Raw genomic sequence first — 22620 nt, forward strand, 5'->3', positions numbered from 1 at the left:
GATGGGGCAGGATAGAACTGAGAGAGCGGGCATGGAGAGAAATGGGGCTGGAGGGCAGGGAATGAGGTCAGGAGAGCAGGGAATGCGGCAGGATGGGGCTGGAAGTGTGGGGCCAGGAACATGACTGGCAGCCACGGGACAGGAACTGTCCCCAGCTCAGCCCTGCTGGGGATGGGAACACCCCGAGCCAAGGAGGGGCTGCTGGAAAAGGAAGGAAAATGAACCCTGAAGGTTCCTGTTTCAGTTCCCGTTTGGTGCCCGAGGGGGCCGGGCTGCAGCGTGGCCATGGGATGGGAACGGGAAGGGCGTGCTGAGCCTGCCAGGGAGGGGCTGGGGCTCGGGGGGCAGCTGGATCCAAGCAGACAGGGAAGGAGGAGGAAGAGGAGGAAAGGTGACACCTCTGAGCCCTGTCAGCACCGAGGGGACCCCGGAGATGGGGACAGGGGATGTGACATCCGTGACCAGGGAAGGGACACGGAGCTGCGGAGGCCGGCCCTGCCCCTGCTCTCACAGCTTTTGGGGCTGATCTTCATCTCAAAGGGAAAAACAAGGATAAAAAGCCCTTTTGGGTTATTTTTGCCTGGGATCAGCAGCGGGGACTGTGCCCGGCCCAAAGCACAACCCCAAAACTGCCCAAAAAAAGGTGCCAGCGCAGGGAGGGGCGGGCGGGGGAAAACCCTCCGGGAGCTTCCAGGTGGCTCCGCGAAGGAAATCAGGGACACGGCTCCAAGCAGCGCCAGCAGAGCCAAAGGAAATCAGGGACACGGCTCCAAGCAGCGCCAGCAGAGCCATCTAACGCCCGAACTGGGAATGACGGGGTCACTGGGATGGATGGTGGTGACAGACAAACCGCCCCGCCGGAGCTGGCGTGGGATGGAGAGCCCTCCCCTGCTTTTCCAGGGAAAACTCTGGCCCCGCTCCCTTCCAAAAAAAGTTTATTTTTGATAACGCCTTGTCCGAAATTTACAGCACGTGGAGGGGGAGGGAGTAGGAAATCAAAGGGGAAGAGGGAAAAGGAAAGGGGGGAGTGGGATCGCTCCAGGGGTTCACCCAGTGTCCCGCTGCCCATCCCAGTTCCCGCTGCCCATCCCAGCTCCCTGGATCCCATCCTGCCCGGCCAGGAAGGCACCGGGAAAGGGGAGAACTCACCCCAACCTGGAATACTTGGATGGGGCTTCCATAGGGCTGCTGGTTCCAGCCGGGGTTCAGCGCCGGGATTAAGCCCGGCAGCCGGAGCTGGGAGAACCGGGAGGCTCCGGGGCGCACTGGGAGCAGGGAATTCCGTGGGCTCAGCCCTTGTTCACGGTCCGATGGCCCCGAGAGTTAATGGCCATCGGGATCCCCATCCCGATCCATTAGCGGCTCCTTTAGGGGCGGGACTGGGGGGGAACCGCGCCCGGGAGGGGGATTTACACGGATGAGCGGCGGCTCATCCAGCGGGAACTGTGCCAATTGTCCTGGATCGGGAGCTCCCGCTTTCCATGCATTTATAACCGTGACAAGCTCCCTTTTCCTCTGGATGGGGATTTCTGACCCCCAGGAGCTCCTACTTTCCCTGGATATGGATTTCCAACCTCCAGGAGCCCCCACTTTCTATGGGTAGGAATTTCCAAGCCCAGAAAGCTCCTGGTTTCTCTGGATAGGGACTTCTGACCCCAGGAAGCTCCCGTTTTCCATGGATAGGGATTTCTGACCCTGGGAGGCTCCTGCTTTCCCTGGATGTAGATTTCCAAACCTTAGAAGTTCCTGGTTTCTCTGGATAAGGATCTCTAGGCCCAAGCAGCTCCTGTTTTCTCATGGATTTCTGACCTGGGAAGCTCCTAATTTCCCTGGATATATATTTCTGACCTGGAGAAGCTTCTGTTTTCTCATGGATTTCCAACCCCAGGAAGCTCCTGATTTCCCTGGATAGAGATTCCCAAATTTGGGAAGCTCCTAATTTCCCTGGATAGGGATTTGTGACCACAAAGAGCTCCCATTTTCCATGGACAGGGATTTATGACCCCAAAAAGGGGTCCCTGGGTAGGGATTTCTGACCCAGGGAACCTCCTGCTTTCTCAGGGATTTCTAACCTGGCAAGCTCCCACTTTCCCTGGATAGGGATTTCCTACCCCAAGGAGCTCCTCCTTTCTCTGGGCAGGCATTGCTGGCCCTGGGACACACCTGTATTGCCTGGACAGGGATTTCTGACCCCTAGGAGCTCCCACTTTCCCTGGATGGGGATTTCCAGCCCTAGCTCTCTGAAGGATCCCATTCAGCCCCCGATTTAGACCCCTGGAAGTGCCAGGGCCGTGGTTTGGGAGCTGCAGCTCCCATGGGTGGGGAAGGAGGTTCCCAGGAGCTCAGACACGGATCCTGCTCCAACAGCTGCTCCAGGGCCTCTGCTGAAGGCAGCACCAGAGCCTTGGAAAAGGGAAAAGGGACCAGCCCCAGGACCTGCCCATGCCCTCCCAAAATCATCCCTCGGGGGGGGCTCCTCGGGGCTCAGGCTCAGCCCAAAGGAGGATCCTGCTCCTGTCCCAGGGAAGCTGCTCCACAACCCCCCCCACCCCTCCTCTGTGCCAAGAACGGATTTAAATCCAAGAGGAATTCGGATGCTGAGGCTTCAGAGCCACGGCCTGTAGTGTTGGATGAGCTCAAGAGCTGGGGAGGGAATTCCTGAAGGAGGAGTTTGGGAGGAGCTGCCCTTCCCAGGGGTTGATGCCTGGGGGGTCTGGGCCCCCTGAGCATCCCCAGAACCGCTGGAGCAGGAAGGACCCCCCTGCCAGCACGGGAATGTGGGAATGAGTGCTCAGCTTCCATCGTGGAGCCGGGGCAGCGGCTGCCTGGAGGAATTTCGGGATCACAGCTTGGTGCACTTCACCTGGAGTGAAGAAATCCACTTTAGGGGAATGGGGGAAGGCCAGTGCAGCTCCAGCCTGGCAGGGGAGCCCTAAAAATCCTACTGAAACAAGCACACCCGATCTTCCCAGGATCTTCCCACTAGCAGGGCCGAAGCACACGCAGGAATGGGCCTCTGGAGCAGGGAGAGGCTGGAATCCAGGACAGGCCCGAGGGCCAACACGTCCCAGGAAGCAAAAAACCGCCAAAAAAAGGTGATGGGACGATACAAAGTGTTAAAAAAAAAAAATAAAGGAGGAAAAAAACAGGTACTTGAAGCTGGAGCAGATCCCGGCGCCGAGTCCAGCCGGGCTGTCCCCCCTCTATCCCCTGGCATTCCCTGCAGCAGGGACTCAGTCTCTCTCCAGGCCTGGCCTGTCAGTACTTCACGCCCGGCACAAACTCCTTGGCATCTGGATTCAAGTTGCTTTTGCTCTGCAAGAGAAGAGGGAACGGGGATCCATCAGTGCCCCAAGGACGGCATCCCTCTCATTCCAGGGACCTGCACCCCAAACCCCTGCACCCCAAACCCCTGCACCCCGAGGATCCCTCATGGACCATCACCCAGCTCCAAGGTCCGTGCTCCCAGGATGGGTTTTGGGGGAAAACACGGACAATCTGTGTCTCCCTGTCCGTGCTGTGCCACGTGAGAAAGCGGCAGCCCCATCCCAGGGCTTCCGGAGAGCAAGTCCACGGAATCCTGGAATGATGTGGGCGGGAAGGGGCCCCAGAGCCCACCCGGTCCCAGCCCTGCCACGGGCAGGGCACACCCCGTGGGCCCCTCACCAGAATGTCCTCGGAGCTGTGCCCGTCCCCCACCGAGAGCCCGTTGAGCTGCTGCTGCAGCTGCCCCACCCCCTGGGGCAGGTCCCGGGACGGGATGAACCAGTCCTGGTCCTCCTCCTCCAGCATCTCCTGGAAGCAGCGGTCGAGGAATTCCTGCTCCTGCAGCTCCTCCTCCACCTGCCCGGAGAGATCACTTAGGAGACCATGGAGCACTGCCAGGGACACCCCGGCCACGTCCCCAGGTGCCACATCCACAGGGCTGTTAAATCCCCCCTGCCCTGGGCAGCTGTGCCAGGGCTGCACAGCCCTTTCCAGGAAGAATTTTCCCAATATCCAACCTGTCCCTCCCCTGGCACAGCTGGAGGCCGTTCCCTCTCCTCCTGTCCCTGTTCCTGGGAGCAGAGCCCGACCCCCCGGCTCCCCCCTCCTGTCAGGGAGTTGCAGAGCCAGAAGGTCCCCCCTGAGCCTCCTTTTCTCCAGGATTTCTCCCTGTCCTTGCTCCAAACTGGACAGGATGGCTGATCCTATCCCAGCTGGATTGCTGGGCGGATCCTCTCTGCTCTGGAGCAATCCCAGAGCATTCCCAGCCTTTCCTGCTCCCTGCAGGTTTGTCACACCTGCAGGTGGTGACAGAGGGTGACACTCGGCTCCCACCACAGCTCCAGGGATGACACTGCAGGAAACCTCCTCCTGAGGATCAGGAAAGCCCCAGGATCTGGCTGGAGCTCTGGGAGCTGCTCCCGCAGGGATGTGGGAGCAGAGGGAGGCAGGAGAGGGGCAGGATGGGGCTGGAGGTCCCCGGGACTGTCCCGGGACCCTGCACTCCCACGCTTGGTGCCTCTCCCAGCCCTGCAATCCAGGTGGATATTCCCTGTGCTCCACCTGCCTCTGACACCTCTGCCCGCTCCAGCCGCCCCTGCTGTCAGCAGTTCCTGCTCCCAGCACTCCCCGTTTGCCCTCAGGATGCGGCTCCATGGGACAGGAATGTCGGTGGCTCCGGGAGGGACGTGCCGGGCGGCTCGTGGGTGGTGAAGCACCTGCAGCTCCTGCCCCTTCCCTGCCCGGGGCCCAAATCCCTGCTGGAGGAGGCAGGGAGGCCACGGGGCTCCAGAGAGCTCAGCAAGAGCAGAGAGCGAGGGATCCAGAGGAAGATCCAGCCCCAGATCCCAATCCCAGAGCAGCCCCCAAGCATGGAATGTGAGGGTGGCAGAGGCACCGTCACCACTGGCAGAGTTTCTCTGAGGACACCAGGAATGCTGGTGGAATCTTCCTTTGGAGAGCAGGGGGTGGGAATTCCCTCTGCCCAGCCTGCCCACAGCTCCGGAGGGTCCTTCCCGGACATCCCAGGGATGGAATCAGGGCTTGGCCGCAGTCCCAGGGATGTTCCAGGAGGGGACAAGCGTCCAGGAGTTCAGCTGCAGGGATAAACTCCCTCCTCTCCCGATCCAAGGTGTCCAAGTTCTCTTCAGCTGCTGGGATGGTGGCAGGAGGATCCCAGGAGCCTCCAGAGAGCCCTTCCCGCTGCCTCAGGCTGCCCTGGGATTTGGATGAGGATGAGGAGGACGCTGTGGAGCTGCTCCCATGTCATTATTCCACAACCAAGGGCTGTTGGAGTCCTCCAGGAGCTCTCAGGAGCTTTGTTGTCCCTTACTGACACAGCATCCCAGGGCTCCAGCTCCGGCTGCTCCAGGTGTATCCAGGATGATTTCACTGGAATCAGGGATTTCTCCCCAAACCCAGGCAGTGGCTGCAGGATCTCCCTGCTGGGACAACCGGGATGTAAACATTCCAATTCCAAGGGCTCACCAGGGTGCCAGTCCTGCGCCTCCAGCTGAGCATGTGGATAGGGAAGGCCTGGATCCCAAAAGCTTGGCAGAAGTGATGTCACCATCCCTCCGAGGGGATCAAAGGCTCCGTGAGGGCTCCTTTCCAGCTTCATCCGCGCCACGTCCTTCCAGGCAGGGCCAGCACAGGCAGGATGACTCTTCCCTGAGCCACCCTTCCCACGGGGGGTCCGAGGACCCCCTGTTCTCCCTGAGGATGCACAGAGCTGGGAACTCCCCCAGGCCTCACCTGCCTGCTGTTCTCACCTCCCTGTTCTCCATCCCCACATCCCTGTGCACCTCTGGAGCTGGGAGTCTCACCTGCCTGTTGAAGTCCTCCTCGTTCTCCATCCACATGTACTCGGCGAAGGGATTGTTCTCCTTCTCATCGTGCCCGTTCACCACCTGCTCCTCCTTGGATTTGGGACTGGATGCCGTGGTGCTGGCGAGCTCGGAGCCATTCATCCTTACGGACTCTGGGAGGGGGGAAATGTGGGAATGAGGGAGCTGCTGGGGACCCCTGTGCCCAGATCCACGCCAGCTCCCACGTGGACACCGCCACCACCTTCCAGGATGGTTGGGCTTGGTGATCCTGGAGGTCTTTTCCAACCTTATAGACTCCAAACATGGAACCAAATCCAACCAAAGTGTGTTTTATCTCCTTTTTTCCCAGCTGGGTCTCCAGGATGCAAGGTCCTGGGTTTCCCCTCTCAGCCAGAGCAGCCCTGGCCATGCAGAGCATTCCTGCCGGGAAAAGGGAGCGTTTTCCAGGCTCAGTGTCCATTCTGGGCTGTGTGTTCCCTCTGTGAGTCACCAAAGCTGGACCTGCCAGGCTGTGGATGCTCCAAGGGCTCCCAGAGCTCCAGGAATTGGGATATGTGGCTCCACTAGAAAGCAAATAAATTCAAACCCTGGCTCTTCCACAATGAAGGTTTCTTGGATTTGTTTCTGTTTTCCTATGGAAAATTAAATAGCTTAAAAAAAAAAAGAACAGGACTGTTGGAGCTCAGAAAGCACATCCAGAGCACACAGAGCACCTGGTCCTGCTCCAGAGCACGGAAAATCCCAAGGATCTCTGCCCAGAGGGAGGGAGTGCCCTGGGAGGGCCCTTTCCCAATAATCCCACACTCCCTGGACACCATAGGCTGGGAACAGAGATCTGGGGCAGCTCTGGGTGGTGCTTTAGGGCCAGATGGTTCCCAGTGATGGATTTCATGGGATCTGATCCCAGCTGGGGCTTCCTGGCGGTCCCAACTCCTGGGAACAGTGACTGAGAGATATGGGAGGAAAACCAACCACGTGGGAAGATCCCAAAACAATTCCAGCACCCAGAGCCCACGGCACCAACGCTGGACGCAGGAAGGGTGGGAATTCAGTGATCCCACTCCGTGGGAGGTGGAGAAAGGATTCCTGAGAGCAGCACCCAGGCCTGGTGTCCAGGAACCATGGAATGGTTTGGGTTGGAAAAGACCTGAAATCCCACCCGGTGCCACCCCCTGCCATGGGCAGGGACACCTTCCCCCAGCTCAGGGGGCTCCAGCCTGGCCTGGGACACTTCCAGGGATCCAGGGGCAGCCACAGCTTCTCTGCCCAACCTGTGCCAGGGCCTGCCCGCCCTCCCAGCCAGCAATTCCTTCCCAAAATCCCTCTTAACCCTGCCCTCTGGCAGGAGGGAGAAGGAGCCCAGGGGAAGGGAATACAGGGAAAGGGAATACAGGGAAAGGGAACACAGGAGCAGGGAACACAGGAGAAGCCCCAGCCTTGGCTCCAGGCAGCACAGATGGTCCCGCTCTCCCTCCCAAGCCCAGCCCTGGGCCCAGGCCGCGCTCCCGAGGCAGCGTTCCCGGGTTTGTGCCGGAGAGCCCGGCGGGCCAGGGCTCCCAGAGCTATAAATAGCTTTGGGAATCATTGTGTTTGCAGACAGGCTCGTGGTTCAGCAGGAAAACCCACCCAGGCAACCCAGACTGCAGGAAAAGCCCACACTGAGCCCTTCCCCGAGCTTTCCATGGCTCCCCTTCCTGACTGCCCCCCAAGGGCTTCGGAGCGAGGGAGGGCAGAGCTGGGGCTGCACCTCTGAGCTCCTGCACTGGGGCATTAACAACACCCAAATTCCAACCTGGGGAGTCACAGAGAGAATCCCACCTTTTCTTCCCCACTATTTTGGATATTGGGAAGGAATTCCTGGATGGGAGGGTGGGGAGGTCCTGGCACAGGTCACCCAAAGAAGCTGTGGTTGCCCCTGGATCCCTGCCCGTGGCAGGGGGTGGGACTGGGTGGAACTCCGGGTCCCTTCCCCCCCAGATTCCATGGTTCCGTGCAGGGAAGAGAGGGCTGGACCTTTCTCAGGCCACCTCTGAACTCCCTCGAAGCAGCAATTAGGGAAAAGCACCTCGTCAGCCTCCTCTCCCAGGGGATGGATTCTCCCGTCCCAGCTCTGCTCCACAGGTCCAGCTGGTCCAGCCGCTCTCCCAGCGCTCCCTCCCTGACTCCCGTCCCTCCCACGCCCTGGGATCCCGATCACCTGCCTCCAGTCTCCCTCCCCAGATAAAGTCCCTGCGCTCCAGAGGTCCAAACAGGACCTCTTATCCCGCTTTATCTCCTGGCCGGATTTTTCCACTGGCTGGGAGCGCTCCCAGCTGCCCCGCACGGCCCTGGGACATTCCCTGCTCCCAGCCGGATCCCTCCGGGAACGGCCTCCCTGGGCCCGGCGTTTCCCCCAGCCCAGGCTCCCCCACCGCCCCCCCGGCTTTTCCAAGTGCGTTTTTCCCCCTCCAGGCTTCTCCTCCCCCTTTTACAGGTTTATCCCTGAGGTTTTATTCCCTGCTCCGGAGCGAGCTGGGGAGTCACCCCCTGCCCCCGTTGGCTCTGCCCTCTGAGCAGGGAGCAGGAGCCTCCCAGGATCACGGGGATGCTCCCGGTGTTCCCGCGCTGGGCTCCCCGGGGGTGCCAGGCCCTGCTGGAGATGTGGAGTTTCCATTCCCAGCTCTCCCAGTTGCCGAGGAACCGCGGCCTATTTCCACCCCGGATCAGGGATAATCCGCTCCCGCACTGTTTTAATCCCCAGCCACCACAACAACCCCGGCTCCGCTCGGGCACCGGCCCGGGGAGCCTCCCCGGAACAGCCGGCGCTGCTGCTGAGCCCAGGCCAAGGAATGCTCAGGATCCTCATTCCAAATTCAGCACAAACAGCTCCTCCTCGAGCTGCTTCAGCCCCAGCCACGTCCTGCTCCCGGCAGCTCACGGATCCTGCAGCTCTCCAGGATCCACAGCTTCTCCAGGAAACCTGTGCCAGGGCCTCAGCACCCTCCCAGCCAGCAATTCCTTCCCAATATCCCATCTATCCCTGCCCTCTGGCAGCGGGAAGCCATTCCCTGTGTGCTGTCCCTCCAGGCCTTGTCCCCAGTCCCTCTCCAGCTCTCCTGGAGCCCCTTTAGGCCCTGCCAGGGGCTCTCAGGTCTCCCTGGAGCCTTCTCTTCTCCAGGGAACCCCCCCAGCTCTCCCAGCCTGGCTCTAGAGCAGAGGGGCTCCAGCCCTGGCAGCAGCTCCGGGGCCTCCTCTGGACCTGCTCCAGCAGCTCCCTGGCACAGACAGGGTTAACCAGAGGATTTCCTTCCCAATATCCCATCTAACCCTGCCCTCTGCGTTCCCTCTGGCCCTGGCTCTCCAGACCCTTGGGAAAGCCCCTCTCCAGCTCTCTCCTAGACTTTTTTAAGGGAATGGGGCCAGGAGATGTCCTTCCCCCAGGACAGGGCCAGCACTCCCTGCCTGGCTGTGGGCAGGGAGACAGAAACAGCCAGCAGGGGAATTCCAGGGCTGCACAGCGATCCCTGTGCCAGTGGTGCAATTCCAGTGATCCCTGTGCCAGGGCTCCGGACCCATGGGAGCAGCTTTATCTCTGTTTGCTCTGGAGGCCCCACTGGGACCCACCTTCCCAGGGCTGGACACCTGGGATCAGGGACCCACGGGAACACCTTCCCAGGGCTGGACACCTGGGATCAGGGACCCACGGGAACACCTTCCCAGGGCTGGACACCTGGGATCAGGGACCCACGGGAACACCTTCCTGGGGCTGGACACCTGCATTCCACGGAGAGCTCACTGGGTGGATTTGATGTTCTTGGAGGTCCTTTCCCAGCTGAACAATTCCATGATTCTCAGATCTGCCCCCGGATTTGGCAGCTCAGCCATGGCTGTGGCAGGGGAGGGTCACCAACCCCAAATCCCACGGGAATGGGCCCTGGGGAGGGGCCAGGACAGGGCACCGGCTGGAGCCACCCGTCAGATCTGGGATTTGGGTGCTGACAGCCCCATCCTGCAGGGAATGATGACAGCCCTGTCCTGTTTGGAATTATCACTGGAGGAGCGATGACAGCTCAGGGACAGTCACATTTCCCGGCAGGAATGGGAGACCTGGGATGAGTCCTGGGGGTCTGAGAGAAAACAAACAGCTGCTTCGTGGACAGGGACAACCCTGCTCCTTCCCCAGCTACAGGGAAGGGACTGACAGGACAAGGGGCTTTACACCATCAGAGGGGTGGGTTGGATGGGATAGTGGGGAGAAATTTTGGGATGGTTAAACCTCCCTGAGTTCTGGAGCTGCTGCAGAGAGTCCAGAGGAGGCCACAGAGATGCTGCCAGGGCTGGAGCCCCTCTGCTCTGGAGCCAGGCTGGGAGAGCTGGGGGGGTTCCCCTGGAGAAGAGAAGGCTCCAGGGAGACCTGAGAGCCCCTGGCAGGGCCTAAAGGGGCTCCAGGAGAGCTGGAGAGGGACTGGGGACAAGGCATGGAGGGACAGCACACAGGGAATGGCTTCCCACTGGAAAAGGGGAGATTTGGGTGGGATATTGGCAAGGAATTCTTTCCTTTGTTGGTGGTGAGGGGCTGGAATGAATTTCCCAGAGAAGCTGTGGCTGCCCTGGATCCCTGGAAGTGTCCAAGGCCAGGCTGGAGCAACCTGGGCTGGTGGAAGGTGTCCCTGCCCATGGCAGGGGGTGGGACTGGATGGGATATAAACCCCCTTCCCACCCGAGCCATCCCATGACCCTGTGGAACACCTGGAATTCCACAGGCCCTGAGTGCCCAAGTCCCTCTGTCACAGCCTGCACTGTCCCCCTGCCCCGGGCTGGGCTCTCTCCGTGTCCCAGCCCTGCAGGGACACGTGTGGATCTCACACACACCCCGGCTCTCCCTCTCCCAGACTGGAAAAGTGCCATTCCCTCAGCTTGTCCTCCGGGAGAAATCCCGAGGGAAAACCTGCTGGATCCCCGGCACAGGAGCAGCATTGGGGGGTTTTCAGGACAATGTTCCAACACACACTTTTACCCGGAGCTGCTGAGCCCCAGACACAGCCCCGAGGTTCCCTCAGCCTTCCCTGCAGATCCCATGGCCCGGGATCCCGAGGGATGTGGATCCCGAGCAGCAGCTCCCAAAGGGATGGAGCCCCGTCCGTCCCATCCCACACAGGTTTCCCCCTCTGCTCCTGCAGGAATTCCCCCCCCGTCCCGGCACGTGGGGCTGGAAGCCGAGAGCCGGCAGGGAAAACACCCGCGGGCAGAGCAGGAGCAGCTGGGCCAGGCTGAGCCCCCGGAACCTGTCCCAGACCCCCCGAACCCCGGCGGGCAGGGACAGCCCCTCCTGTGCCCCAGCCGCCTCCACGGGCCAGGAACATTCGGGGTGCGTGTCCCGAGAGCGTGGGAGCTCAGCCTGTGCCGGGGAAGGGGGACCGTGCCCTGGAACGGGGATCGTGCCGTGGGAGGGCTCGGAGCAGGGACAGGAGCCGATGTCCCCCTGCCCCACGTGTCCTGTCCCCACCGGGGGGTCAGCAGGGACGGGGGCTCGGCCCCCTCGCCTGGTCCGTACAGAGGGGCGGGGGGGAGGTTTGGGGAGCCCGGGGAGGGTTTTGGGAGCCAGAGGAATGTTCTGGGAGCCCCGGGGCTGCTCTGGGCTGCTGCTCCCGAGGGGGTGCGGGAGGGGACGAGGGGCAGGGGATGCTCCGCTCCCTGCCGGGATCCAGCTGAACCGGGCCGGGGCCTCCCGTGTCCTCCCCGGTCCCTGGGGCCGTGTCACCCTGGTCCCTCTGTCCGTGTCCCCCCCCGCGTCCCCCCCGTCCCTATGTCCATGTCCCCTGCCGTGTCTCCCCTGTGTCCGTGTCCCCTGCGTGTCCCCCCTGTGTCCCCCCCCGTGTCCCTCCCTGCTACCTCGGCCCGGCCGGTCCCGCTCCGCGCTCTCCGCCGCCGCCGCCGCCAGGCCCCGCCCCTCCCGCCGGGGACACGCCCCCTGCTCCCATTGGCGGGACCCTCCGCCAGACCCCGCCCCCGCGAGCCCGGGTTGGGTGGGAGGAGACCGGAGCTGGTCGCTATTGCACCGCTGCGCTGTCAATCACGGCCTTGGCCCCGCCCTCCGAGCCGCCCTCCCGATTGGCTGAGCCCGGCGGCTCTGATTGGCCGCTCGCACGCGTCCCCCACGTGGGTCAGACGGGCAGCGCGCGGGGGCGGGGCCGGGTGGGCGGGGCCAGACGCGATGTAAATAACCCCAGGGCCCCGCCCCCGCGCCGCCGGCCGTGATTGGCGGGATCGGCAACCAATGGGGAAAGGCGACACAAGCCGCGTGCGCCGCCGCGCGGGAGCGATGTCAGAGCGGCGCTGATTGGCCGATTGATGTAAACACACAGAGGGGGCGGGGCTGTCACGTGGCCAGCGCGTGGGGTGGGGGGGGCACCCAAACCTGGATTTTGGGGGGGACCCGGCCCTGCACCCCCAGAACGGGCGGGGTACCCTGGAGGCCCAGCTTGCACCCCCAGTTTTGGGGACACCGAGCCCCGCACCCTCAGTTTTGGGGGCACCTCGGGGGCGGGGGGCACCCGGCCCCGCACCCCCAGAGTGGAGCAGTGGTGGGGCCTCAGAGCCGCACCCCAGGACTGGGGACACCCGGGAGGGCCCATCCTGCACCCCCAGTTTCGGGGGCACCTCGGGGTGGACGCACCCAGCTCTGCACCCCCGTTTTGGGGGCACTGAGGGGGGCACCGAGCCCCGCGCCCCCAGAGCGGGGGGATCCCCGGGGGAGGACTCAGAGCTGCACCCTGGGCTTGGGGGCACCCCAGGGGGGTGACCCAGCCCTGCACCCCCACAACGAGGGGCCCCCTCGGGGGGTCCCATCCCCGCTCCCCCGTGCTCGGGGCCCCCCCAGCGCCGCCCCCGCGCCCCCCCGCGGTGGCGGTGCCGGTGCTGTCCCGGGACGGCCGCCAGCCCCGAGCGGGGCCGCGCCGGGAGCGCCGCGCCGCGACCCCCGCCATGCCTTCGGGCGGCGGCGGCGGCTCCAACACCCCCCGAGCGCGGGGCCCACGGACCCCCCCGGGCCCCCGCCCGCCGCCCCCCGACCCGCTCGGACGGTGAGTGCCCGGCCCGGGGCCCCGCACGGTGGGCTGGGGGGAACATGAGCCTCCATCCCCTGCCCCGGGTCTCGGGGTTGGGCAGCGCAGCCCCTCACCCCGCCTTGGGTATCGGGGTACCGGGGAGGGTCCCGCCTGCCCCGCGGGGGGCTCTGACAGGAGGTGCCCGTGGGAGGGGGAAACTCCTGGGGAGCCCCAGGACAGAAAGGGGGGAGCCGAAATCTCCCCACACCCCTCGGCGTGACCCCAAACTCCTTCCCTGCTCCGGGCTGGGATTTTGAGGGGTGGGGAGGCAGCAGCCTGGGGGGTCCCCGGAGGCTCCATGGGCAGTGTGGATGGGGGGATTCCTTGAGGAGCAAAACAAACCCAGTGGGGCTGGGGGCCGGGTCGGGGGCAGAGCCCCCCTTGTCCCCCAGCCCAGCATCTGATGGTGGCACTGTCCCCACGGCCCCCCAAGGGGAGCTATTTCCATGCCGTGCCCTCATCCCTCGGGAACCTGCCCCTCACCGGGGCGAGTTCCCAAACAAGGGGCTGGATTTCGGGGCAGCAGCAGCACGAGGTGTCCCCGGGAGGCCAGCAGGGTGTCCCCGCGGCCAGGCCGAGCAGGTGGCTCCGTGCAGGTGACAATCCCCCTTCCCGGGTCGCTGTCGTCCACTTGCGGCACCTCGGGGACAAATGACCTCCCCGCCGGCTCCTTGTATGGCTGGGACAGCGGGTGTCGCCAGACGGGCCAGGAATAGCCCGGGGCAAAGGGGCTGATCCCGGGAAATGCGGGGTGACGGGGCTCTGGGGGTGCCGCCGGCACGGGGGGCTCGGCAGTGCCGGGAATGGCCCGGGATGTCCGCGGGGCTGGGGACGTTTGTCCTTGACACGGGGGCCCTTCCACGGCTCTCAGGTGGTGCGGGGGTACGAGAGACCCCGGGCACGGGCAGGGCTGTGCCCCAAATCCGGGGGATACGGGGCTGGGGACGGGACGGGCCGGGGCAGCCCCGCAAGGTCACCCAGTCAGTCTGGGAATGTCACCAGCACATGGACACGGCCCGGCCTGGCCCCAGCGCCGCCGGGAATGTGAGACCCAGACCGGGAATGTCACACGCGGGCTCGCTTAGCACCGCATGTGGTCCCGGCCACGGGGACAGGGACACGGGGCTGGATGTGCCCTGCTCTGTCCCCAGCAGGGACACGGGGCTCCCAGTCTGCCCAGTGCCTCAGCTGGGGCTCCGTCCCCGCTCCCAGCACGGCCGGGAGGGCTGTTGGGGTCTGGGGGGACTGTCGGGGTCTGTCCCCACCCCGGCGCCGCTGTCACGCAGCCCCAGCCCCGCGGGGACCCCCGGGCTGGTGGCCCCATCTGCAGCCAGGGGCCGTCACTCTCTGGTGGCAGTGGCAGCGGCGAGAGCAGAGACCCCCGGCGCCGCCCCAGGGTCACCTCAGGCTGGTGAGTTAATGAGTTAATTGGGGACAGCAGCTGCCAAGGGCCCCCCAGAGCATCGAGTGCCACCATTAACCTGGGGCCACCACATGTCCCCGAGTGCCACATCCACAGGGCTGTGAAATCCCCCCAGGGAGGGGGACTCCCCCCTGCCCTGGGCAGCTGTGCCAGGGCTGCACAGCCCTTTCCAGGAGGGATTTTCCCAATATCCAACCTGTCCCTCCCCTGGCACAGCTGGAGGCCGTTCCCTCTCCTCCTGTCCCTGTTCCCTGGGAGCAGAGCCCGATTCTCCCCCCGGGGGTGCTGCATGGAGGGACCTGTCCAGCATTCCGGGGGGATTTCCTCCCAGCAGCCAGGTCAAGACTGGCTCTGGCTGCAGCTCTTGGGAGACCACCAGGCTTTTATTGCAGTCCTTTTGCATCTCTGTGGGCCAGAGCACGAGGGAATCTGGAGGGACAGGAGCTCCTGGGGCCACCCGAGGGGACAGAGGGTTTTGGAATCCCCTTCCAGGTCAGGTCCAGCCCCACAGGCCATGGGAAAGCTGGATTTGGGAACACTGACTCAGTGTATCCCCAGGAACACAAACTCACTGGAGGTACAAGGTGTTCCTGCTGCTGCTCCAGAGCAAATCCCAGACTAGTTTGGGTGGGAAGGGACCTTAAATCCCACCCAGTGCCACAGGCAGGGACACCTCCCGCTATCCCAGGTCGCTCCAAGCCCTGTCCAGCCTGGCCTGGGACACCCCCAGGGATGGGCAGGTCCATCCCAAGCACCTCACCAGTCCGGGGCTGGGTTTCCCTGGAAAAACTGGGGCTGCCCCTGTGTCTCCACAAGGCCAGGACACCCCAAAGGGGATCCACGTGTGGGTGAGGCTGGAGAAGCGCCAGGTGGGACCCAGCTGAGAGGAACATTCCAGAAGCTGCCGAGGGAGGCTCAGGGGATGGGACACAGCTCAGTCCCTCCCGTCCCTGAATCCCAGGCAGTGCCACTGTTGTCCCCAGCCCTGGGATTCACTCCCTGGAGCGCGACAGGCCAGGAATGACACCGGAGACAGACACGGATCCCTTACTTCAGAGCTGGAATCCCACAGATCAAACGCCCAGCCACCAAAACTTGTACAGTTTATCCATATCAGCGAGTGTTCATTGGCCACAACTTACACCGTTCTCTCATTAATTAGTGGTCCGTCTTCTGCCGGTTAACGACCCTCTGGCTCCCCGCGGTAATTAGTGCCGCACTCCGTCTTCCCCTTCTTTTGGGTCTGTGGGGTTTTGGGTTTGTTTGTGGTCAGGATCTGCCCTTGCCAGAATTGCCTTCTTTGCCCATTTGGAGCCGATTTCAGCACAATTGCTGAGAGCTTTAATAATTTCTTCCTGATCTTGGGAGTTCTGCCAGATGTCCCATAAACTGAGTTCTTGGCATCCTTCTTTTCCCGAGCCTTGTTAACCTCCCCCGAGATCCAAGATCACCAAGCCCCAAACTTTAACAAGTAATTGGTATTTTTAACACCTTAAGAGTTTTAACTCCCTTAGAGCTTGTTGGCTGCTCTGCGAGTCGCGGATTAAATCTCCCTTCTCGTTCATTAGGCTTAGAAAGTCACAGACGCGAAAGAACACCGTTGCTTAAGAAAACTTTTAACGCGTTCCGCATTTTGCAACCACCAGGCGGGGCCCCCGTTTCGTAACCCGCTGTGACCCTCGGGGCAAACCGCTACTTATTTTTGACCCTTGAGATGCCGGCATCGGCGCCGCGAGCTGGCAGGATGAGTTGACCGAGAAGATAAAAAGGCGGGGTGCTGCAGAAATCACCCCACGGGGACTGCGAAAGAAGGGAAAGGGGCATCAAAGCGGCTCTAACACAGCACCGACCCCTCCGGCCGCCGCCGCCGCTCTGAGGGGGCGCGCGCCCGCGCCGCTTTATATAGGGCGGGCTCCCGGCGTGCTCCGCGGCGAGCGCGGCCCGCCCCCTCCGCCGCGCCCTCAGCCGCAGCGCGCCCGGCGCGCTATATCCCTCCGCGCGGCGCCCCCGCGCTGCTCCCGGCGGTTCTCGCTGCGGCTCCACCGCCCATCCTCCCGCCGCTCCCTGCGCCCCGTTATCCCGGCTCTCCCGCCCCTCCTCCCCGTTCTCCGGGGACTCTCCCGGCGGCGGGGGACTTAGAGCGAGCGGCGGCTGCGCCCAGGCCGAGGTAGGAGGCGGACGGCGGCCGCCCCCCCCCTCTGGCGGGGTTGAGGGGGACGCGCGTAATGGCGGACGGGGCGGGGGATTCATCCTTCGTCTGTCTTTTATCCTCTATCTCCATCCCTCATCTCCGTCCGTTCGGCTGCTCCCCCGGCGGGCCGATAAGCCCTCGCTGTGCCCCTCAGACACCCGGGGACCCGCGGGCTCCGCGGCTGGGCTCTTTTTTACACTAAAACATGGGATTCGCGTGTTCTGAAGGCTCCCCTCGCCCTCAGCCCTCTCGGTGCGCACATTCCCGGGGTGTTTTCAGACAAAGCGTGCGCTGGTGGAGCCAGACCCGGCTCACCTCGGGTCAAACCCCCTCTCACCCTTGCTTTGGGGTCAAAATCGGGGCTTTTCACCCTTTTTCATTTTGGAACGGCAGCAGTTGAGCTGAGTTAGGGTGTTAAAACCGAAAACAACCATAAATAAGCAGAAGAGGAATTCTTCCCCCCTAGGCCCCCGTGTTGTGGCTCTGTCTCGTCATGTGCTTTGCAGGAACCTCCTCCATTGGGGGATTTAACTTTTTTTTTTTGCTATTCAGACACGTGCTCCTTCGCTATTTTTTTTTGCTGTTATTATTAATTTAAGGCACAAATGTAATATGAATTTTTGGGGTTTTTTAAATTGTCTTTTTATAGGAATATGTCTTACCCCGTTAAAATCTGTGTGTTTGGGGTTTTTTTTTAATGAAACGCCCAGCCGTCCCTCCTGGTCCCCAGCCCAGAGTTGCTGTTTAAATGTCGTTGTTTTGGGTTTTGCTGAAAGGTTAAACACCCGCTGTTGGGAGGGTGGATCTGCCATGAGGTAATTATTTTCCCTGGGACCAGCCTCTCTCCAAGGACGAGGAGGATCCCGAGTTTCATTTCTTTCCCCTGATTTATAGGAATTACAGTGTGCCCAGAGGATCCCCCTGGCTCCAGGGTGGGGGGCGGAAGGGACGAGCCCAACCTCCTCTTCCCTAAATTCTGATGGTAACTGAGGATGTTTATCCCAGGGTGGGGTTCCAAATGCTGACAAAACCTGCCGGATTCCTTCTCTTCCCTGCTTTTCTCCCCTGAATCCCTTGGACTTGGGTTTTGGGGCTGAGCTCAGCTGCCAGACCAGGAGCTCGTCTGGGTCTGAGGAGCAACACAGGGACCTTTGTTTTCCTTTTGTGCTTCACGTTTGAAGGTAAATAAAACGTTTTCCTATTTCTTTGGCACCGAGTTAAATATTCTACGTGGAATTCTGGCTTTTTATAGGGAGTTTTAGGCAGAAATCTTGGTGTTTGCTCTGTCTGTGAGGCTTTTGTGTGCACCCAGAGCTGGTGCTCGTGTATAAAACAGGTCAGGGTTTGTGCTGCTCGAAAATCTGGCGTGGAAAGGGAAGTTTGAAGAAGTCTGGTGGATTCCTGGTGCTGAAGTGCCTGGTTTTTTTGTGCTGTTCCAGGAGTTCCCTGCTGGAAGGCTGGTGCAGGTGGTGCTCTGTGTGTTTGTCCCAAACCTGCCGCTGGCAGGCTGGGCTGGGGCAGTTTTGGGGGGAGTTGGGCGGATCACGTGGCTGATGGTGGTGCTCCAGCGGCCCTGGCTCTGGCAGGGATGGAGTTCCCTCTCCCTGGGGGCCGTGGTGGGGATTTGTGGCTAAAGCAGGCGGGGCTGGGCTGAGCTTGGCCCAGGTGAGGCTCTCCCTGCAGCCTGGAGGGATGTTCCCACCTGCAGGGTCCTGCTCCACGGTCAGGAGGGCGGGGGCAGTTTGGCTGCCAGGGTGACTGTGGTGTGGACTGGGGGGGAACAAGGGCCTGGCTTTTGTCTCCCTGCCCTTCCCCTGGCAGGTTGTCTTTATCTTCTCCCAGGAATTCTCTTCCCTAAGTGCTTCCTTTCCCTTCCCGTGCTCTTTGGGGGCCCTACAACCCCTGGTCCTGGAGGTTCAGCTGCCTCTTGTTGGGCTCTGCAGTTCCAGCTCAGCTCTGCAGTTTGCTTGGCCCTGGGAAGCCCAGCAGTGTGTGGAGCCTGGGCTGGGATGTTCCTGCCATCCAGGTGTTCCAGCACCATTCCTTGAAGGCAAACAGCCATCCTGCCTCTCCTCCTGCTCCAGGACAGATCCTGCCGTGCTGCCCTGGTGTGTCCAGAACATTCCCAATGGAGTGAACCGGGAGCCTGGGCTTGGTCTTGGCTCTTGGAATTGGGATCCCAGCTCGGATCCTGCCGGATCTGGAGATGGCAGCAGGAACGTGCCCGGAGGCAGCTCCTGGGTGGCCCAGGTGTGGGAGGATTTGGGAGCAGTGTTCACCTCTGTTACCCTGGGAATCTTTGCCTGAGCAGGCAGGGGATCCTGCTGGAATGACAGTCCACCCGCAGGAGGGGCTGCCTCGGCTCTGCCAAAACCAGGGAGGGCTGGGCTCAGCACCCTCAGAGGAGCTGGAGCATCCCTGGATCGAGGGATAACATGGATGGACACTGGATAAACCAGAGTGAAGCACGTCCCTCTGAAGGTGTTTGTCCTTCCAGGGCTCTGTGCTGGCAGGGGCAGTGCCTTGTGTGGCACCTGAGGAAGCTCCAGGTGCTGAGGAGGAATTCCCAGGTGCAGGAGGATGGCTGGGAATGCCTTGCCACTTCCTGACCCTGGTGGAGGCGTGTCCAGGCTGATGTGGCAGGAGTTGGATGAGGAATGATCCGACCAGGAGTCCCCTGTGAGGGCCCTCGGGCTCTGCCAGGGCTGGGGCAGGTGGAGCCCCTCAGCCCCCACCGGACACCATCACTGTGCTGGGAACAGCAGGGAAGAGGAGAATCCAGGTCGCTCCAGAGGCTGGTTTGGCCGTCAGGAGAACACCAAGGAACCTGCAGAAGAGATCCAGGTCTTGGACTGTGGCGAGGGGAGGTGAACATGGCCCCATCCCTGGGGATATGGTCAGTCCTGGAACAGCTCACGGCACAGGCACAGCAGCTCTCCCAGCCTGGGGGCGCAGGGCCATCTTTATTTATCTGCTCTGCAATTAGCACAGAGCCAGAAAATTCCCTGCTATTTATAGGGACAAATCAGAAAATTCTCCTTCCAGTGGCTCGCCAGACTTTCTCTTCAGATAAACCTTCCTGGGGACTCCAGAAATCCACCTCCACCCTCTCCCGAGGTGCCAGAGCCAGCCTGGCATGCCCCGGGGTGATGTTGGGGTGGTTGTCTGTGTTGTGCTGGGACTGGCAGGTGTCTGGTGCTCCCAGTGACTGTGGACATGGCTCCAAGGGCTTGGGATCGCTTCTTCTGACCTGCAGCACGCAGAGCTTGGGCTCCACGAGGCCCTGGAGGAGCTGGTGACAGGGGCAGGGGGGTGAAGAGCTGCTGGGCTGGGTGTGAGCAGCCCCTCTGCGACTGGGAGGAACTGGGACACCTTGGCAGTGCTGGGAGTGCTCTCATCCCTCCCTCCCTCCACATCACCTCTGATTTTCCCCTAAGGATTCCTCCAGGGCCAGGCTGGACGGGGCTCAGAGCAACCTGTTCTAGTGGAAGGTGTCACTGCAGCCCCAGCTCAGGGCTCGGGCACTGCTCTGGGAATGCTGGGGGTGTCCCTGTCCCAGCAGTCCCCAGACACTCCCCAAACAAAGCTGCCCTGAGGAGGGAGGTGAGACTCTCCCCTGACATCCCTGACCATTGTTTCCTTGGTCTTGGCATTTCCTCAGACAGCACTTCCTGCTGTCATTTCCAGCCTTTCCTTTGGAAAGGTCCCAGCAGACCCCAGCTGACAGTGGCTGCCTTGGACGCTGCTGCTGTGCAGCACCTCCTAGAATCCCTCAGCAGTCTGGGGGCAAAGGACCTTAAATCCCACCCAGTCCCACCCCTGCCCTGACCAGGCACACCTTCCATAGCCCAGGTTGCTCCGAGCCCCGTCCATCCTGGCTCACCCTCCCTGGCCAGGCTGAGGGGTGTGAGCTGAGGTGTGATGAGCTGTGGCAGTGGTTCCAGATCCTGGTGTGGGATCATCCCTGCTCCCAGCACACGGGTGACCCAGTGACCTGCACCACCTGGAGACACCTTACTGGTGAAACTTCATCCCACTGGAATTCTGGCTCGTTCTCTCCTCTGGGAGGTTCCTGACCTGTGCAATTAGGGTTGGTTGTGTTTAAAACTTACTCTTCTCAACTATTCATGGTTGTTCTGTCAATGGGTGGCTTTCAGAGTGTTCCCTCTCCAGCTGCTTCCCCCAGGAATGAGCTGAGAGGGATTTTTTGCCCTCCAGTGCTGAGAGTTCCAGAGAAACCCCAAACTGAAAGGCAGGAGATGGCTCGGGGTGTTTGTTCATGTCTGTTTGGAAACTGTCTTGGGCAAACTTGGCCTCACATGCAGCTCCCATTGAAATCCCACTGAACTTGTGGAGGGAGGAGGGATATTGGGCAAGGAGCCTTGGATGAGAGGTCGGAGTTTGGGATTGCTGTCTGGTGGGAATCTGGTTATTACAGCTCCCTGTGTGTAATAGGATTGATGTTCCTCCTTGGCCTGAGCAGTTTGTACTTAATCCAAATGAAGTAATTCCTGATAGAACTTACACACAGATAGGAACAAGCTCCAGGAACTGAGCTGGAAGATCCCTCCAGCACCTGTGTGGGGGTCACTCCCTGCAGGGTTTATTCCTCGTGGTCCTCATTCCTTCTGGGTGACACCACGGGAGAGGCACCTCTGCCCACGAACAGCTGCTGTGGAGTCACCTCCCAGGGCTCGGAAAACAAACCCTGGGAGGGGGTCGGTGCTGCTGAGACGAGAACCTCAGCACTGCAGGAACAACAAGAACCTCAGCGCTGCAGGAGCCCAGGAGCTGCAGGAACAACAAGAACCCCAGCACTGCAAGAACCCAGGAGCTGCAGGAAGAACCCAGAGCAGCAGGGAGCAGAGCTCTGCCAGGAGGACTCCTCGTGTGTGGGAGCAGCAGTTGTGCAGTTCTGGGGGACCCCAGAGCCACTGGGGCACGGGAGGAGGTCTGGGGATGCCTCTGGCTGTGCTGGTTGTGCCTGGTTTGGGCTGGGACAGAGGTAACTTCTGAATCCCAGTAGCTGCTCCTGCAGTGCTGTGTTTTGGGCTGGGGGTGAGGATGCTGCTGAGGACACACTGATTTTTGGCTGTTGTTGTGCTCGCCCTAAACCAAGGACTTCCCAGTGTCCCCTGCTCAGCCAGCGAGGAGCTGCACCAGAACTTTGCCACAGTTCTGTTGTTTTACTGTTCTTGTCTCATTCTTCACACCCCTGGAAGTGTCCGAAGCCGGGTTGGACAAGGCTTGGAACAGCCTGGTCTGGTGGGAGGTGTCCCTGCTCATGGCAGGGGCTGGAATCAGATGGTCTTTAAGGTCCTTTCCTAACCACTCTGTGGTTCTATTTCCAGAACTCTGTGCTGTTTAATTTTACTCTCTTTCTGTTTGTACCTTCTTCTCCTGCCTTACAGGACTGATCTCTCAGTGGTTTGCCCTAAAATAAGACCCAGTTCCTATGACCATGGTGCTTTTTTATGTGTCTAGATGGTTTTTTTGTTTCTGTACGATTTTGCACCTCTCTGTTTCAAGTCCTTTCAATTTAAGCTCTTGCTTTGAACATCTGGGAAATGGAAATTTTCTATCCACAGAACCCAAGCGTTGTCACACCCCCTGAATTCTTGCAGGGTTTAGTTGTTACCCATGAGAGTGTCATGGGAGTGTCCTCCTGGAAGCTGCTCCGACCTCAGCTTGGCTCCACAGCGACCTGACACCGAGTTGTAACTGGTTTGAGTTCTCCATGTAATGGTTTCACTTCCAGTCCATCCCTCGTCAGCCTTTGGAGAGGGGCTTCACCCTCTGCCCCACTGCTTATAAAATGAGCTGTAACAAACCCAAACTCTGTTGTCCTGGAGAAATGAAACACCAGGTTTGAAGCGGTGCTGTTCCAAGTGTCCTCTCTAGCTGTGTGAGCTGTGAGGTTGAGCTCGTTGGGTAAAGCTCCTTCACTTAATTACCTACCTGTTCTTTATATTAAGATTTTACTCAGTGAAAGAAAATGTTTTTGTTTGACAGAATTTTGAGCTCTAAAAGACCCTTTTTAACTGTCCTGCAGACCCTGTTTTGTGCCTTGGGTTGCTTTTCTCACCCGCTGTGAGCAGGTGACAAGAC

The 22620-nt window shown here is 61.1% G+C and overlaps 2 protein-coding genes across 7 annotated transcripts in view; one reads left to right on the top strand and one right to left on the bottom strand.

Annotated features, from left to right (window-relative positions):
• Nucleotides 1-902: 902 nt before the first annotated feature.
• PAIP2B (poly(A) binding protein interacting protein 2B) lies at nt 903-15486 on the bottom strand. Of its 2 annotated transcripts, none has more exons than XM_050321197.1 (4): nt 15464-15486; nt 5811-5965; nt 3667-3843; nt 903-3315 (listed from the first exon to the last, which is right to left on the bottom strand). In XM_050321197.1, exons 2-4 carry the CDS (start codon nt 5952-5954, stop codon nt 3259-3261), a joined length of 378 nt encoding a protein of 125 aa, XP_050177154.1. In that variant the 5' UTR covers nt 5955-5965; nt 15464-15486; the 3' UTR covers nt 903-3258. The 2 variants fall into 2 exon arrangements, with proteins under 2 accessions (XP_050177154.1, XP_050177155.1); XM_050321198.1 differs by lacking the exon at nt 15464-15486 and adding an exon at nt 11685-11758.
• An 832-nt stretch (nt 15487-16318) lies between these two features.
• Nucleotides 16319-22620, top strand: part of ZNF638 (zinc finger protein 638) — a 33734-nt gene continuing 27432 nt past the window's right edge. For 2 of the 5 annotated variants that reach the window (XM_050321015.1, XM_050321016.1), the window contains exon 1: nt 16708-17693. The gene's annotated coding sequence lies outside the window, so the exon portion shown is untranslated. Of the gene's footprint in view, nt 16489-16707; nt 17694-22620 lie in introns of those variants that run through there. The other 3 variants (XM_050321013.1, XM_050321014.1, XM_050321017.1) reach the window with 3 other exon arrangements.

Source organism: Myiozetetes cayanensis, unplaced genomic scaffold (assembly GCF_022539395.1).
Source record: "Myiozetetes cayanensis isolate MyiCay16 unplaced genomic scaffold, myiCay2020 scf26, whole genome shotgun sequence".
Taxonomy (NCBI): Eukaryota; Metazoa; Chordata; class Aves; order Passeriformes; family Tyrannidae; genus Myiozetetes; species Myiozetetes cayanensis.